Here is a 15,544-nt window from a genome sequence, read left to right on the forward strand (position 1 = left end):
GCTAGCTTTGTTGTTAGTAATGCTTCCTAAGGCCCACTTGACTTCACTCTCGAGGATGTCCGGCTCAAGTTCAGTGAGCGCACTATCATGGCTACCAGGGACATTCAGATCTTTCTTGTATAGTTCTTCTGTGTATTCTTGCCACCTCTTCTTAATCTCATCTGCTTCTGTTAGGTCCCTGCCTTCTTTGTCCTTTATCATGCCCGTCTTTGCACAAAACGTTCCCTTGAGATCTCCAATTTTCTTGAAGAGATCTCTAGTCTTTCCCATTCTATTGTTTTCTTTGATTTCTTTGCATTGTTCATTTAAGAAGGCCTTCTTGTCTCTCCTTGCTATTCTCTGGAACTCTGCATTCAGTTGGATATATCTTCCCCTTTCTCCCTTGCTTCTTACTTCCCTTCTTTCCTCAGCTACTTGTAAAGCCTCATCAGACAGCCACTTGGCTTTCTTGCATTTCTTTTTCTTTGGGATGCATTGAGTTGCTGCCTCCTGAACAATGTTACGGATCTCCATCCATAGTTCCTCAGGCACTCTGTCTATCAGGTCTAATCCCTGAAATCTATTCCTCACCTCCACTGTATATTCATAAGGGATATGATTTAGGCCATACGTGAACGGTTTAGTGGTTTTCCCTACGTTCTTCAATTTAAACTGAAATTTTGCAATCAGAAGCTCATGATCTGAGCCACAGTCAGCTCCAGGTCTTGTTTTTACTGACTGTATAGAGCTTCTCCATCTTTGGCTGCAAAGGACATAATCAATCTGATTTCGATATTGACCATCTGGTGATGTCCATGTGTAGAGTCGCCTCTTGTGCTGTTGGAAAAGAGTGTTTGCTATGATCAGTGTGTGCTCTTGGCAAAACTCTATTAGCCTTTGTCCTGCTTCATTTTGTACACCAAGGCCATGCTTGCCTGTTATCCTGGTGATTTCTTGACTTCCTACTTTAGCATTCCAATCCCCTATGATGAAGAGGACATCTTTTTTTGGTGTTAGTTCTAGAAGGTGTTGTAGGTCTTCATAGAACCGATCAACCTCAGCTTCTTCGGCCTCAGTGGTTGGGGCATAGACTTGAATTACTGTGATGTTGAATGGTTTGCCTTGGATTCGTACTGAGATCATTCTACCGTTTTTGACATTGTACCCCAGTACTGCTTTTCCCACCCTTTTGTTGACTATGGAGTGCTACTCCATTTCTTCTAAGGGATTCATGCCCACAGTAGTAGATATAATGGTCACCTGAATTAAATTCGCCCATGCCTGTCCATTTTAGTTCGCTGATTCCCAAGATGTCGATGTTCAATCTTGCCATCTCATGTTTGACCACCTCCAGCTTACCTTGATTCATTGACCTTACATTCCAGGTTCCTAAACAATATTGTTCTTTACAGCATCAGGACTTTTCCCGATTTCACCAACAGACAAACCCACAGCTGAGTGTCCTTTTGGCTTTGGCCCAGCTGCTTCACTCTTTCTGGTGCTACTTGGAAATTCCCTCTGCTCTTCCCTAGTAGTATATTGGACACCTTCTGATCTGAGGGGCTCATCTTCCGGCGTCATATCTTTTAGCCTTGTGATACATTCCATGGGGTTTTCTTGGCAATACTGGAGTGGGTTGCTATTTCCTTCTCCAGTGGACCACATTTTGTCAGAACTCTCTACCATGACCTGTCCATCTTGGGTGGCCCTGCACGGCATAGCTTACGGCTTCACTGAGTTATGCAAGCCCCTTCGCCACAACAAGGCAGTGATCCATGAAGGGGAGAGTAGGATTACTTACTACTGAATTTTGTCTTAGTAAATATCAGCTTTTCAAAGGTGTTTTTAAGGTTTCTTAAGGGACAAAACTGACTGGGAGGTTGAATGCATTCACTGTACCATTATCAAAACTGCCCTGATTACAAATCAAAATCAAAATCTGAAATCACGGGTCAGGTTCTCAGAATCCATCCCATGCTGCAATGACCAAGGATTATTTTTATTCTAACGTCTGTCACTGCAATGTGCAGCTATCAGAGTGAACATTATTGAGAAAAGAATGTAATTAACTTATAGGAAGGTGAGTTGCGTGGCCTGCATTAGAAAGTATCTACATCCTTAATTATCCAGTTAAGGAATGTTAATTGCATAGATGTAGAATTGGTATTGCTAGTGTCAGATTCATGAAAACAAATAACCATGCAATTATGTATTGTATTGTGCCCAAGGCTTGTCAGATTCAACAAAAATAAATGCAGGGAATCATTATGAATAATTAAAACTAGTACTGGTAAAGGTGTCCCCAGCCAGTTGTGTCCGACTCTAGGGGGTGGTGCTCATCTCCATTTCTAAGCCGAAGAGCCAGCTGTGTCCGAAGATGCTTCCATGGTCATGTGGCTGGCACGACTGAACACCAAGGTGCACAGAACGCTGTTACCTTTCCCGCCAAAGCGGTACCTATTTATCTACTTGCAATTTCTTGCTTTCGAACTGTTAGGTTGGCAGGAGCTGGGACTGAAGACGGGAGCTCACTCCGTCACGCGGCACTCGGGTCTCGAACTGTTGTCCAGCCGACCTTCCGGTCTGCAGTTCAGCGTCTTAAACCACTAAGCCACCGCGGTCCCTCAAATTAAAACTTAGCTGTCCATAAATGTGAATTTATAATGTAGAATGAAGATACCATATGGGTGTTAATTGTTAAATGCATCCATTCATGTGTTCATTCATACAGAGAAACATCTAACACAATTATATGCTTGGAAGAGCCTCAAAGATCTAGTCCAACTGTGGGCAACTTCTCCTGGTCTGGAGGCCAATCCCACCCACCCCAAACCTTGTGTGGGCTGCACCCTCCTCAGAATTGCTACTGTCACACTGCTGAATTTGCCACTGAAATTCAGCAGTACTGCAGTGTGTGTAGGGGTGGGCGGGGAACTGAGTTTAGAACAAGGGGTGTGGAGAACGTGCTCCTTATTTTAAAGCAAAATTATGTTCTCTGGAGGCTCTTGGGAGCACAATTTTGCTTTAAAACAGGACACGTGCTTCCCACATGCCTTGTTTTAAAGGGAAATTGGTGTTTTTTCTTGTTGCCACACTACAAAATTTTGGTGGCAACTTTGGCAGGCAGCAGTGGGAGCCACAGAATTGGCTGGCGGGGTATATGCAGCCCACAGGCTATGTGTTGCTCACTCCTGATCTAGAACAAGGGTTCCCATATCTTTTGAGTTCTACCATTTTTTTACTTGCCTAGCTTCTTGAAATGGTGCTTCCTGAGCTATGCTATTCCTGAGCCAGAAATCCGAATTATTCACCAAAGAAATGGAAGTTACATGCTCAGAATAATTTATGCACATCTGTATGCACATATTTGGGAATTTACAGAATTTATCAAGGATTAAAGGTGGGAAGAAGTAAGAAAGGGCTTCTCTTTCTGATCTTAAAGTGCGTGCAGGCTGAGATGGGTGAAGGTGGTCCTTCAAGTAACTTGATCCCAAACCGTTTAAGATTCATAAACTTCAACACCTTCTAAGCTTATGAATCTCTTTTCTCACTTGCCTGCCTATGAGAGTAGTTAGGTGGGTGACCACATGTGAGATGGCTGCCTCTGCAGTGGCCCCACGTCTTTGGAACAATGTCCTTCATTGCAGGCTTTTAGGAAGGCATTAAAAGCATATTATTTTACTGTGGCCCTCTCTTGATATGACTGCTGTTGTTGCTGGTTTTATTGTCAGCCTTTATTGTTTTTATTACTATTTTATTGTGCTTATGTTTTTATCACTTTTAATATTTTAACTGTTTTTATGTTTTTTATTGCTGTGAGCTGCATTGGGAGGGCTTCTGCCCTGAAAAGTAACCAAGATTTTTAAAAAAATAAATAAATAAGACTAAGAGATGGGGTTCAGTTTATAGGAGCCCTGAAACAAAGCCCTCAGTCTTCAAGAGACATCGCCCTCACATTTTCAGATACTTCTCCATTGCCACAATGACTCTTTTTCCTAAGTATAGAAGCTGGTACTTCTGAGACTCAAACTTCCATATTGCACAGAAAGCACATAGGATACATACTGCTCTGAATCAGAGCGCTAAAAAAAGTGTAGTCAATATGATGGGTTTTAATCGGTCTTGGATGTGTCTTCAGTTATGACTGACTGTTCAAAATTGTTTTTAATTATATGTTGTTTGTGCATATTGTCTGTGTGCTTTTATGTAAATGGCTTTGCAACTTTGTATATTGTATTTTAATGTTTTAACTTTTGTAAACTGCCCAGAGAGCTTCAGCTATGGGGCAGTAATGTAATAACAAGAACAACAACAACATGGTGCTGACCATACGAACTGGTGCATGGGGGTGCCATCCTACCCTCTGAGAAAATATTTTCTGATGGACATCATTACTGCAGAATAATTGAAAAGGAACCTTTAACTCATCACTCCCGGTATGGCAAGGTTTTCCATGTCAACACAAACTGTTATATCATCCATCCTGTTCGTTCCTCTAATTAAAGGTCGACGGGTATGAAAATGGGAAAAGCAGATATGCCCTTCATGAAACGGCAACAGGAAAAAGTAGGCAGGGGTTATATACAGAGAAGTAGCCCAGAGAAATCCCTGATATTGGAGTGTCCTGTGTACAGGGCCCTGGCAGCACTGGGAATACAGCTAGAGAAGTGAGAATAGAGAAGTGGCTTGGGAAGAACATGCAAGTGCAATACTTTTGATGGGAAGATGCAAATGGAGTTTGATGAAGTTCTTAGGAGGAGTTCTGTGAAACTGATTGTTTGCAGATAAGAGAAATTTGGGCTGATCAGCCTAGAAAAAATTAGAAGTGACAACAGCAGTAATCAACTGTTTTGGTGCCCAATATCCATTTTAACAAGATAGAACAACTTTAGAGGAATTGCATTAAAATGAAGCTTCTTACCATTGCCGCCAGCCACATGATTTCTACATTCTTTCTTTTTTTAGCCTGAATATTTTGATGGAGATTTTCTAGTAATCCTTTTATGTCATTCTGTTCTTGAAAATGTGGTAGGCCTGAAAAGGAGAAGGAAGCACCTAGTGATAATGGTTATGCTGAGTCGTGGATTTCTGTGCTAAGGAAAAGCTGTTACAATTAAAGTGTCATTTCAAATGCATGAGGATTTTCATCACACATAGCAATACCACCATTTAATGATTGACCAAACAGGTTTGTGATTGTTAACATAGGCACTGCTATGTAAGGGCTTTCTCATGAAGTGCAAAGCATCCTCAAAGTCTATAATTTAAATGGAAATAGGAAGTATTCTGCAACTTATGGCATTTTTCTGTCTTGTCTGTCATATGCTCCTTCTGTAGTTCTTCTGCAGATGCACAAAAGGCAAAGGACTAATGAGGAACGAGAGAGGGGGGCGGGGGGAGGGATAAAAAGAAAAGAATAATCATAATAACCACCACAGACCATTTGATTTCAAGCAAATATGAAATGCATGCCAGCTGGCTGACCTACTCATAATTTACCTGTGGGTGGGTGGCAAGCTTGCAGTTCCTTGTAGCATTTATCCAAACAATATGAGGAACACTATCAGAAAGTTGTTGTTGTTCTTAGGGATGGCGGAGAATTTCTCCCCGAAACTTTGGGGGGCCGAGCGCCAACGTGTTCGGCCCCCCGAAGAAGTTTCAGGGAGAAATTCTCCGCCCCCCGGGACGGGATTTACCTTTCCCGAATGTCCCTCCCGGCGACGGGTCCCGGCAGCGGTTCGTCGGGTCTTCGTCAGGGGCGGGGGCGGCAGCCGATCTTTCGACCGGCTGCCGCCACCGCCATTCCAATAAAAGAAAAAAAACAAAAAACGCCCCCGTGATAGGCTACGTGACGATTAACGTAGCCTATCATGGCTAGATTTGCAAAGTCAGCCATGATAGGCTATGTAAATCGTCACGTAGCCTATCACGGGCGACTTTAAAAAAAAAAAAGCGCGTACGGCTAATGGCGCCCCCATAGGGAGCCGCCATTCACGTTCCTTATTTGGTCGCTGTAGTCTACGTAAAGATTACGTAGACTACGGCGAAAATAAGGGCTACGTGACGATTTACGTAGCCTATCATGGCTGACTTTGCAGATCTAGCCGTGATAGGCTACGTTAATCGTCACGTAGCCTATCACGGGGGCGTTTTTTTTTTTAACTTTTTATTTCGTGGCCGGGCGAGGCGAGGTGCCTCCTCCCCGGCCTGAATTTCGGCTGGGCGAGGCTGGAAGCCTCCCCCCCGGCCTGAATTTCGGCCGGACGAGGCGGGAAGCCTCCCCCCCCGGCCTGAACTTCGTGGGGAGAGCTGCGAAGCGCCTCCCCCCCACCGCGAAAAGCTGCAAGACCAGGTAAGTGACTTTCGTGCACCCCTAGTTGTTCTCTTCTTTAATATTAGACTGACTTTTGCGGTCAAAACCTGGACATGGAGCTCTCATCAGAGATGCTACCCAGAAGGGTCACACCACACCAACTGACCACGAGTAACAGAACACAGCAATCTAGAGATTGCTATCACATCCTATCTAGTGATTTTATTTATTTATTTATTTATTAAATTTATTAATCGCCCATCTGACTGGTCACCCAGCCACTCTGGGGGATGCACAACCCCCACAAAACAATCCAAAACAATATAATTTTACCATAAAATTTTTTTTTTTAAATACTGGTGAGAACTCCCCCAGTCAGGCTACTTAGAAAACAGTTTGGTTTATTATCAGCACACTTCAAACCCTGTAAAAGGCCCAGTGATATCACTGGGAGTATGATAGTATCTGATCCTTTCCCCAAATTCCTGGCAAGCCTCCGTGTTCACCCTCCAACTGACTTTCCTCTCTTCATCTTTGTGACTTATCTACTTTCGTAGCTTCTTTGGCAGTGGTAGCAGGGAAATGGCAAAAGTGGGGGGTCTTGCTGTCCTTCCTCCCATGCCTAGGATGCTGCTATAGCAGCATGTCAGGCATGAGGAGCTCTGGGAAATGTAGTTGTTGGGTCCAGGAGGTTGTAAATTCCTCCTTGAGAGAGGGAGTGGTGCCTGCCGCTTTAAAAGAGGCTGTAATTAGACCACTCCTGAAAAAGCCTAACCTGGACCCAGAGGATTTTAACAATTATAGGCCAGTGGCCAACATCCCCTTCCTGGGCAAGGTGCTTGAGCGGGTGGTTGTAGGACAGCTCCAGGCACTCTTGAATGAAACGGATTATCTAGATCCATTTCAATCGGGCTTCAGGCCTGGTTTTGGAACGGAAACTGCCTTGGTCGCCCTGTGGGATGACCTCTGCCAGGAGAGGGACAGGGGGAGTGCGACCCTGTTGATTCTCCTGGACCTCTCAGCGGCTTTCGATACCATCGACCATGGTATCCTTCTGGATAGGTTGTCTGGGTTAGGAGTTGGAGGCACTGCACTACAGTGGTTCCGCTCCTACTTGGATTTTATTTATTTATTTATTTATTTATTGCATTTATACCCCGCCTTTCTCCCTCTCGCAAGGAACTCAAGGTGGCTTACATTATCCTCCTCCTCACCGTTGTATCCTCACAACAACAACCCTGTGAGGTAGGTTGGGCTGAGAGTCTGTGACTGGCCCAAAGTCACCCAGCGAGCTTCCATGGCCAAGTGGGGACTAGAACCCGGATCTCCCGGCTCCCAGTCCGTCACTCTCACCACTACACTACACTGGATGGCCGATTCCAGAAGGTGGTGCTGGGGGATTATTGCTCTGTGCCATGGCAATTGTGCCATGGGGTTCCACAGGGCTCTATTTTATCCCCCATGCTGTTTAACATCTACATGAAACCGCTGGGGGAGGTTATCCGGAGGTGTGGGCTGAGGTGCCATCAATATGCAGATGACACCCAGCTCTACCTCTCTTTCTCATCAAAACCAGGTGAGGCAGTGGCTGTTCTGAATCAGTGCCTGGACACGGTAATGGACTGGATGAGGGCCAATAAACTGAAACTCAATCCAGACAAGACGGAGGTACTGTTAGTGGGTGGTTCGTCTGCCCGGCTAGGTGATATTCAACCTGTTCTGGAGGGGGTTGCACTCCCCCTAAAGGATCAGGTTCATAGTTTGGGGGTGCTCTTGGATCCAGAACTGTCACTTGAGGTGCAGGTGAACTCAGTGGCACGGAGCACTTTTTATCAGCTTAGGCTGGTATACCAACTACGCCCTTATCTGGACAGAGATAGCCTAGCTACAGTTATCCATGCTCTGATAACTTCTCGTCTGGATTACTGCAATGCGTTATACGTGGGGCTGCCTTTGAAAACGGTCTGGAAACTTCAGCTGGTCCAAAATAGGGCAGCAAGATTGTTAACAGGGACTGGCCTGCGAGCTCATATTACACCAGTACTTTTCCAGCTGCACTGGCTGCCAGTCCATTTCCGGGCCCGATTCAAAGTGCTGGTGTTAACATTCAAAGCCCTTAACGGCTTGGGGCCAGGTTACCTGAAGGATCGCCTCCTCCCATATGTGCCTGCCCGGACCTTAAGATCATCATCAGCGGCCCTTCTCCATGAGCCCCTGCCAAAGGAAGTGAGGCGGGTGGCTACTAGGAGGAGGGCTTTTTCTGCTGTGGCAACCCGGATCTGGAATGAGCTCCCTAGTGAGGTTCGCCTGGCGCCTACATTGTATTCCTTTCGGCGCCAGGTGAAGACCTTTTTATTTTCCCAGGCATTTTAGCTTTCTAAATTTTTATCTTTGCTGTTTTAAATCTGTATTTTAAACTCCTGCACTGCTGCTAGATTTTATTGTGGTTGTATTGTTATATTGTGGTTTTAATATTCTATATATTTTAAATTGTTTTATTGTGTGTTTGGTTTTAATTTTTGTGAACCGCCCAGAGAGCTTCAGCTATTGGGTGGTATAGAAATTAAATAAATAATAAAAACAAATAAATAAATAGTTGTAACAATCTTTCCCCCCTCTGTAGCCAGTACCAACTTTTTGGAGGGGAGGGATTAAACAGGGAAAATGGCATGAGGGAAATGGTAAATCCTCCTCCCCCAATGGTATGGTCCTATACAATTTGGGCCTCCTCTGCTTTGCATGCAAGCAAAGAAAAAGATGTCAGGAGCATGGGTCTCTTGTATCATGTCTTTCTCTACTCAAAAATTCCTTTTGCATATTGAATGTTTGCACTAGAGGTACTAAAAATTGCAGATTCACTTGGCAGTGTGGATCTTTGTCAATAACCTATTTATGCCATGGTTAAATGCAATCACTGAATAAATTCATTAGCAAGATCCTGCTCTAAAGCTACTGTAGTAATTTTGCTAGCTTCAGGCTGAGATAATCTCTTATTTGACACTTAGGTTTCCACTGATTTTCAGGTTACAGAGATGCCTGTTTCAAACATCAAAGTCAGAACCTAGCTGCAACAGAATGAAGTAATTTTTTGATTAGCTGTCATGGTTAAAGAAAAGTTTAACCTGATTAGCACTCATTCCAGTGGCTGCTGAAGATTTCAGCAAGGAAAAACCAACTAGTTTACGTGCAGGCCAGAATAACAGAACCATAGAATAGTAGGGTTGCAAGGGGCCTACAAGACCATCGAGTCCAACCCCCTGCTTAATGCAGGAATCCAAGTCAGAGCATCCCTGACAGATGGCTGTCCAGCCTCATCTTGAATGCCTCCAGTATGGGAGAGCCTACTACCTCCCGAGGGAATGGGTTCCATTGTTGTATTGCTCTAACAGTCAGGACATTTTTCCTGATGTTCAGCTGGAATCTGGCTTCCTGTAACTTGAGCCCATTATTCTGTGTCCTGCACTTTGGGATGATGGAGAAGAGATCCTGACCTTTCTCTCTGTGACAACCTTTCAAGTACTTGAAGAGTGCTATCCTATCTCCCCTCAGTCTTCTCTTCTCAAGGCTAAACATGCCCAGTTCTTTCAGTGTCTCCTCATAGGGCTTTGTTGCAGCCCCCTGATCATCCTTGCTGCCCTCCCCTGAACTCTGTCCAGCTTGTCTGCATCCTTCTTAAAGTGTGGTGCCCAGGACTGGACACAGTACTCCAGATGAGGCCTAACCAGTGCTGAGTAGAGGGGAACTAGTACTTCCCGGGATTTGGAAGCTATGCTTCTATTAATGCAGCCCAAAAGAGCATTTGCCTTTTTTGCAGCCACATCACATTGTTGGCTCATATTCAGCTTGTGATCAACAACAATTCCAAGATCCTTTTCGCTTGTAGTGTTGTTGAGCCATGTATTCCCCATATTGTAACTGTGCATTTGGTTTCTTTTTCCTAGGTGCAGAACTTGGCATTTATCCCTATTAAATTTCATTCTGTTATTTTCTGCCCAGAGCTCCAGTCTGTCAAGATCACTTTGAATTCTGTTTCTGTCTTCCAAAGTATTAGCTATCTCGCCCAATTTTGTGTCATCTGCAAATATGATCAGCATTCCCTGCACCTCCTCCTCCAAGTCATTAATAAAAATGTTGAAGAGCACTGGGCCCAGGACTAGGGTTGGCGGAGAATTTCTCCCCGAAACTTCGGGGAGCCGAGCGCCAACGTGTTCGGCCCCCCAAACAAGTTTTGGGGAGAAATCCTCCGCACCCCCCCGCCCCCGCACCCCCCCCCCCGGGACGGGACTTACCTTCACCGAATGTCCCTCCCGGCGGCGGGTCCGGCCGGCGGTTTGGCGGGTGTTCGAGCGGGGCGGGAGCGGCAGCCGGTCTTTCGACCGGCTGCCGCCGCCGCCATTGCAATGAAAGAAAAAAAAACAAAAACGCCCCCTGATAGGCTACATGAATCATCACGTAGCCTATCACGGCTAGATTTGCAAAGTCAGCTGTGATAGGCTACGTCAATCGTCACGTAGCCTATCATGGGTGACTTTAGGGGAAAAAAAAAAAGTGTGTACGGATAATGGCGGCCCCCATAGGGAGCCGCCATTCCCGTTCCTTATTTGGTCGCTGTAGTCTACGTAAACATTTACGTAGACTACAGCGACCAAATAAGGAACGCGAATCGCGGCTCCCTATGGGGGCCGCCATTAGCGTACGCGCTTTTTTTTTTTTTAAAGTCACCCGTGATAGGCTACGTGATGATTGACGTAGCCTATCACGGCTGACTGTGCAGATCTAGCCGTGATAGGCTATGTGAATCGTCACGTAGCCTATCAGGGGGTGTTTTTTTTTTAAAAAAAAAATTTCGCGTTCGCGGCCGGGCGAGGTGGGAAGCCTCCTCCCCGGCCTGAATTTCGGCCGGGCGAGGCGGGAAGCCTCCCCCCCGGCCTGAATTTCGGCCGGGGCAAGGCGGGAAGCCTCCCCCCCCGGCCTGAACTTCGCGGGGGGACCAGCGAAGCGCCTCCCCCCCCCGCGAACGTCCTTTGAGGACAGGTAAGTGACTTTCGTCCACCCCTACCTAGGACTGAGCCCTGCAGTACCCCGCTTATTACCTCTCCCCAGTTTGAGAAGGTCCCATTGATAAGCACTCTTTGAGTCCGATTCTGTAGCCAACTGTAGATCCACCTGAAAGTTGTTTCATCTAGGCCACTTTGATCTAGTTTGCTCATCAGGATATCAAGGGGCACTTTGTCGAAAGCTTTGCTGAAGTCGAGGTATATTATGTCCATAGCATTCCCACAGTCCACAAGGGAGGTTACTTGATCAAAAAATGAGATTAGATTTGTCTGGCAGGATTTGTTCTTGACAAATCCATGTTGGCATTGAGTAATCACTGCATTGTTTTCAAGGTGATTACAGATGGAATGCTTTATAATCTGCTACAAAATTTTCCCAGGGATTGATGTCTGACTGGTCTGTAGTTCCCAGGTTCCTCCTTTTTACCCTTTTTGAAAATAGGAACAACATTAGCCTTCCTCCAGTCATCTGGCACTTCACCCATCCTCCATGATTGCTCAAAGAGACATTGGCTATTTGCTTTTCAAAAGTTTCATCCTCGTCTTCTCCTTGATTGGTAGTAGACTCCGACCACCACGTTCCTTTTATTCTTTGCTCCATTTATTTTAACCCAGATGTTCTCGATGGGGCTACCAAGCTCATCCTCCTGTATTTCTGTGCAGAGATATGTATTTTTCACATATAGTGCAACTCCACCTCTCTTTCTGTTCCTCCTGTTCTTTTTGAACAAGTTATATCCTTCAATTGCTGTATTCCAGTTATGAGAGTCATCCCAGAAAAGTCTCAGTTATACCTATCAAGTCATAATTTCCCTCCTGTATTAAGAGTTCAAGTTCGCTCTGTTTGTTTCCCATACTCTGGGCATTAGTATATAGACATCGAAGACCATGTGCTTCAAGGTCTGGCTTTCTTCCTACATGTTTGTGAAGACTATTATTGGGTGCTATTAGAGCTGTTCTTTCCGTTGTGGTGCATGAGCCTTTGTCCATTGTTACCCCCAACTTTACGTCTCCCTTCCCCATAGGATTCAGTTTAAAGCCCTCCTGATAAAGTTCTTCATGCTGTGGCCAAACACATTCTTCCCAGCCTTTGTGAGGTGCAACCCATCCTTTGCCAACAGTCCATCTTCCAGGAAGTAAAGCCCGTGGTCCCAGAATCCAAATCTCTCTCATCGGCACCACCTTTGTAGCCAGTCATTCACCCAGAGTATTTTTCTTTCCCTTTCTATCCCTCTTCTGACTACTGGAAGGATGGATGAGAAAACTATCTGGGCCCCAAACTTCTTGAGTTTCCTTCCCAAAGCTTCAAGTCTGATGTGATTTCTTCGTAGCTCTGCTTGGCGGTATCATTTGTTTCCATATGGATGAGAAGAAAGGGATACCTGTCAGTGGGCTTTATGAGTGCAGGTAACCTTTCAGTCACATCTCTAATCCGTCCTCCCGGGAGACAGCATACCTGGCGAGTCCATGGGTCTTTGTGACATACTTGGGTTTTGATCCCACGCAGCAAGGAGTCTTCCACTACTACTACTCTTCTCTTTTGCTTGTTGTAGGCCTTGGTTTCATTGCCTCTGCTTGGCTGACCTTCAGCCTCTTGCTCGCTGTCATGCAGGTTCCCTTGTAATTCTTCCTCTCCAGGCTGTCCTCCGGTCTCATCCTCAAGAACCTGGAAACGGTTCCCTAGTTCCACTGCCTCCACTGGTGCCGACTGTCTTCTAGTTCTTCTGCTCCTGTCACCCTTTTCCAAGGAGTATCCTCTACTGCATTTTGCCTCACCTCAACAGTTTCCTCTCCTCCCTCAGCTTGCTGTTGCTCTTCTAACTCCTGTACTTCGCTTTGCTGCTGTAGTTCCACCATTCTGTCCAAGAACTCTTCCTGTTCTCTTATTCCCCAGAGGGTTGACACTCGCTGCTCCAATTCTCTTACTTTTTCTTCCAGCAGTGTGATCAACTGGCACTTGTTGCACGTGTAGGCCATGTTGTCCTCAGGCAAGAAAACAAACACAGCACACACCTTGCAGGTCACCACCACTGGAGAGTCTTGTCCTTCCATAGTCTCTATTCCCTTTTTGTGTCTAGCTTTCTGGTTGTTCTAGAGTATCCCGTGCCTGGTCCTCTACCCACTGCAGGTTAAAAACAGAGTCCCATTCTTTGCCTTTGTCTCTTCTGCCACTGCAACTCCCCTGGCGAACTCCTGTTTGCTCCCCCTGTTCGCTCTCTCTGGGAGCTTGCTTGCTTCTATAGTCTGTAGACCAGCTGGAGCAGCTTCCTCTGCTCTGCTCAGCTGGGAGGTGAGAAACAGACTGAAGCTTCCTGCCCACACAACTGCTGGGAGTACTCAGGCCACACACACCCAATTCAGTTGGAGCTCTCAGGAGCACCTCGTGAATTGGGTGTATGTGGCCTGAGTAGTCCCAGCAGCTACGTGGGCAGGAAGCTTCAGTCTGTTTCCCGCCTCCCAGCTGAGCAGAGCAGAGCAGAGCAGAGGGAGCTGCTCCAGTTGGTCTAGGGACTACAGAAGCAAGCAAGCTCCCAGAGAGAGAGCAAACAGGGGGAGCAGACAGGAGTTGGCCAGGGGAGTTGCAGTGGCAGAAGAGACAAAGGCAAAGAGGAGACAAAGGCAAAGAGGCTAATTACACTCTTAGCACCAAGAAACTGTGTGCCTGCTCTTATCCAGCAAATGAACTCAGAAAGCACTGAGTCAAACCTGTCATATCACAACAAGGAGGCAATTTTAAGTAGCAATAATAATGATGGTGAGAATCTGGAAAAATGCTGCACTGCACTAAATTTCACCTGGCATAAATAAATCCCTGTAACAATAATTTTAACCTACCCACACCCACCATTTTGCCGTCTGCTCACATTGTTCGCAGTTGTATTGAGGGCTTAACTTGAACAAGGGATTGCCAGTGCTCAGTCCTGGAATGCGTTTCCACCAGAAGGAACACATGAAATTATAGGTGGCCTCACCACCAAATAACCAAATGTAGGGGGTTAGATTCCAAAGGTTGCTTTTTTACGACCAATATTCTCTTCTGTTTGGAGCATTCAGTCACCCAGATGGAATACAAATGTGTAGCAAGCAGCCAAGGAGAATCTTAGGTCAAAGAGGTGAATGTCAGATTGGCCACAGTTTGTCACATTCAGCAGCTACTACAAAGGGCCAGACAAGATGTAACTTCAGTTGTGTGGCTAGCAACCACACCACAAGTGGGACTTGCAACAAAATGCTGCAGTGTTGATTGCTCCTGTTAACAGTTCCAGCCAGATAGCCATGCCCTCTTCCATTCCCCAACCCCATTTTTTTATTCCCCCACTCAGCAGTCAGTCAGCATTCTATGGCCAGTGAGCATGCTCAGTCCTTTACTGGCTGTTTATGAATCCCCAGAATTACGTTCTCTCGCCCCTGAAGATTTATTCTACTTCTGCAGAAATACAAAAGTACTTTTTCTAAGTCTGGATGGTGCCATTTTAGCTACACAAGGATTCAAATACAGAGTGGTAATTAGTATGTTTATTAATTAACATATTAATTACCATGAGGAGGTGTGGCACGTGCCAGCTGCCATTATGAATATGCAGGTCCTGGCTGTGGGTTGCCATGGCTTGTTGTGTCATGTGAAGCTGGTTGGAAGGGGTTGCTTGAGGGTTAAACAACCTTGGCATAACCCTAAAATAGACAGTGGGTTATACCAAGGTTGTTTAACCCTCAAATAGCCCCTGCCACCCGGGTTCACACAACATGACAAGCCATAACAACCCTTGCCCAGGGTTTGCATATTCATAATGGTGGATGGCAATGGTGCCCAAAGGGTTAATTTACCCACAGTGGGTTGTCATGTTGCCTGAACTAGTTCAGAGAGAATTTTGCTATTCGTATATAAGGTACTGTGTTTTTGTTTTTTAAATAAAACTCAAGATCTCTCTCTCTCTCTCTCCTTGCTAGTATTCAAGAGCTAAGAGGTTAAAGTAGAACTGGGTAGGTTCAGGTTATAAAATCATTTAGGGTGCAATCTTATGCATGTTTAGACAGAAAAAAGTCTTACAACTCCCAACACTCTCCAGCCAGCATAGCGGGCTGGAGTACGCTGGGAGTTAGGACTTTTTTAACATATGCATAGGATTGTACCCTTAAGGACTATTTCTATCTTTCTGTCTAAACAATTTCTAGGCTGCCTTCCAGCTGAAGCTTC

The 15,544-nt window shown here is 45.5% G+C and overlaps 1 protein-coding gene across 3 annotated transcripts in view; it reads right to left on the reverse strand.

The window, feature by feature from the left end:
- INPP4B (inositol polyphosphate-4-phosphatase type II B) overlaps window positions 1-15,544 on the reverse strand; it is a 436,581-nt gene that overhangs the window by 38,101 nt on the left and 382,936 nt on the right. For all 3 annotated transcript variants that reach the window (XM_084856160.1, XM_084856159.1, XM_084856161.1), the window contains exon 23: window positions 4,901-5,013. In XM_084856160.1, coding sequence (XP_084712286.1) covers window positions 4,901-5,013 — 113 coding nt within the window. The remainder of the gene's footprint in view (window positions 1-4,900; window positions 5,014-15,544) is intronic.

This window comes from Heloderma suspectum, chromosome 5 (assembly GCF_057233095.1).
Source record: "Heloderma suspectum isolate Gila_16-S chromosome 5, 16-S_ref, whole genome shotgun sequence".
Classification (NCBI taxonomy): Eukaryota; Metazoa; Chordata; class Lepidosauria; order Squamata; family Helodermatidae; genus Heloderma; species Heloderma suspectum.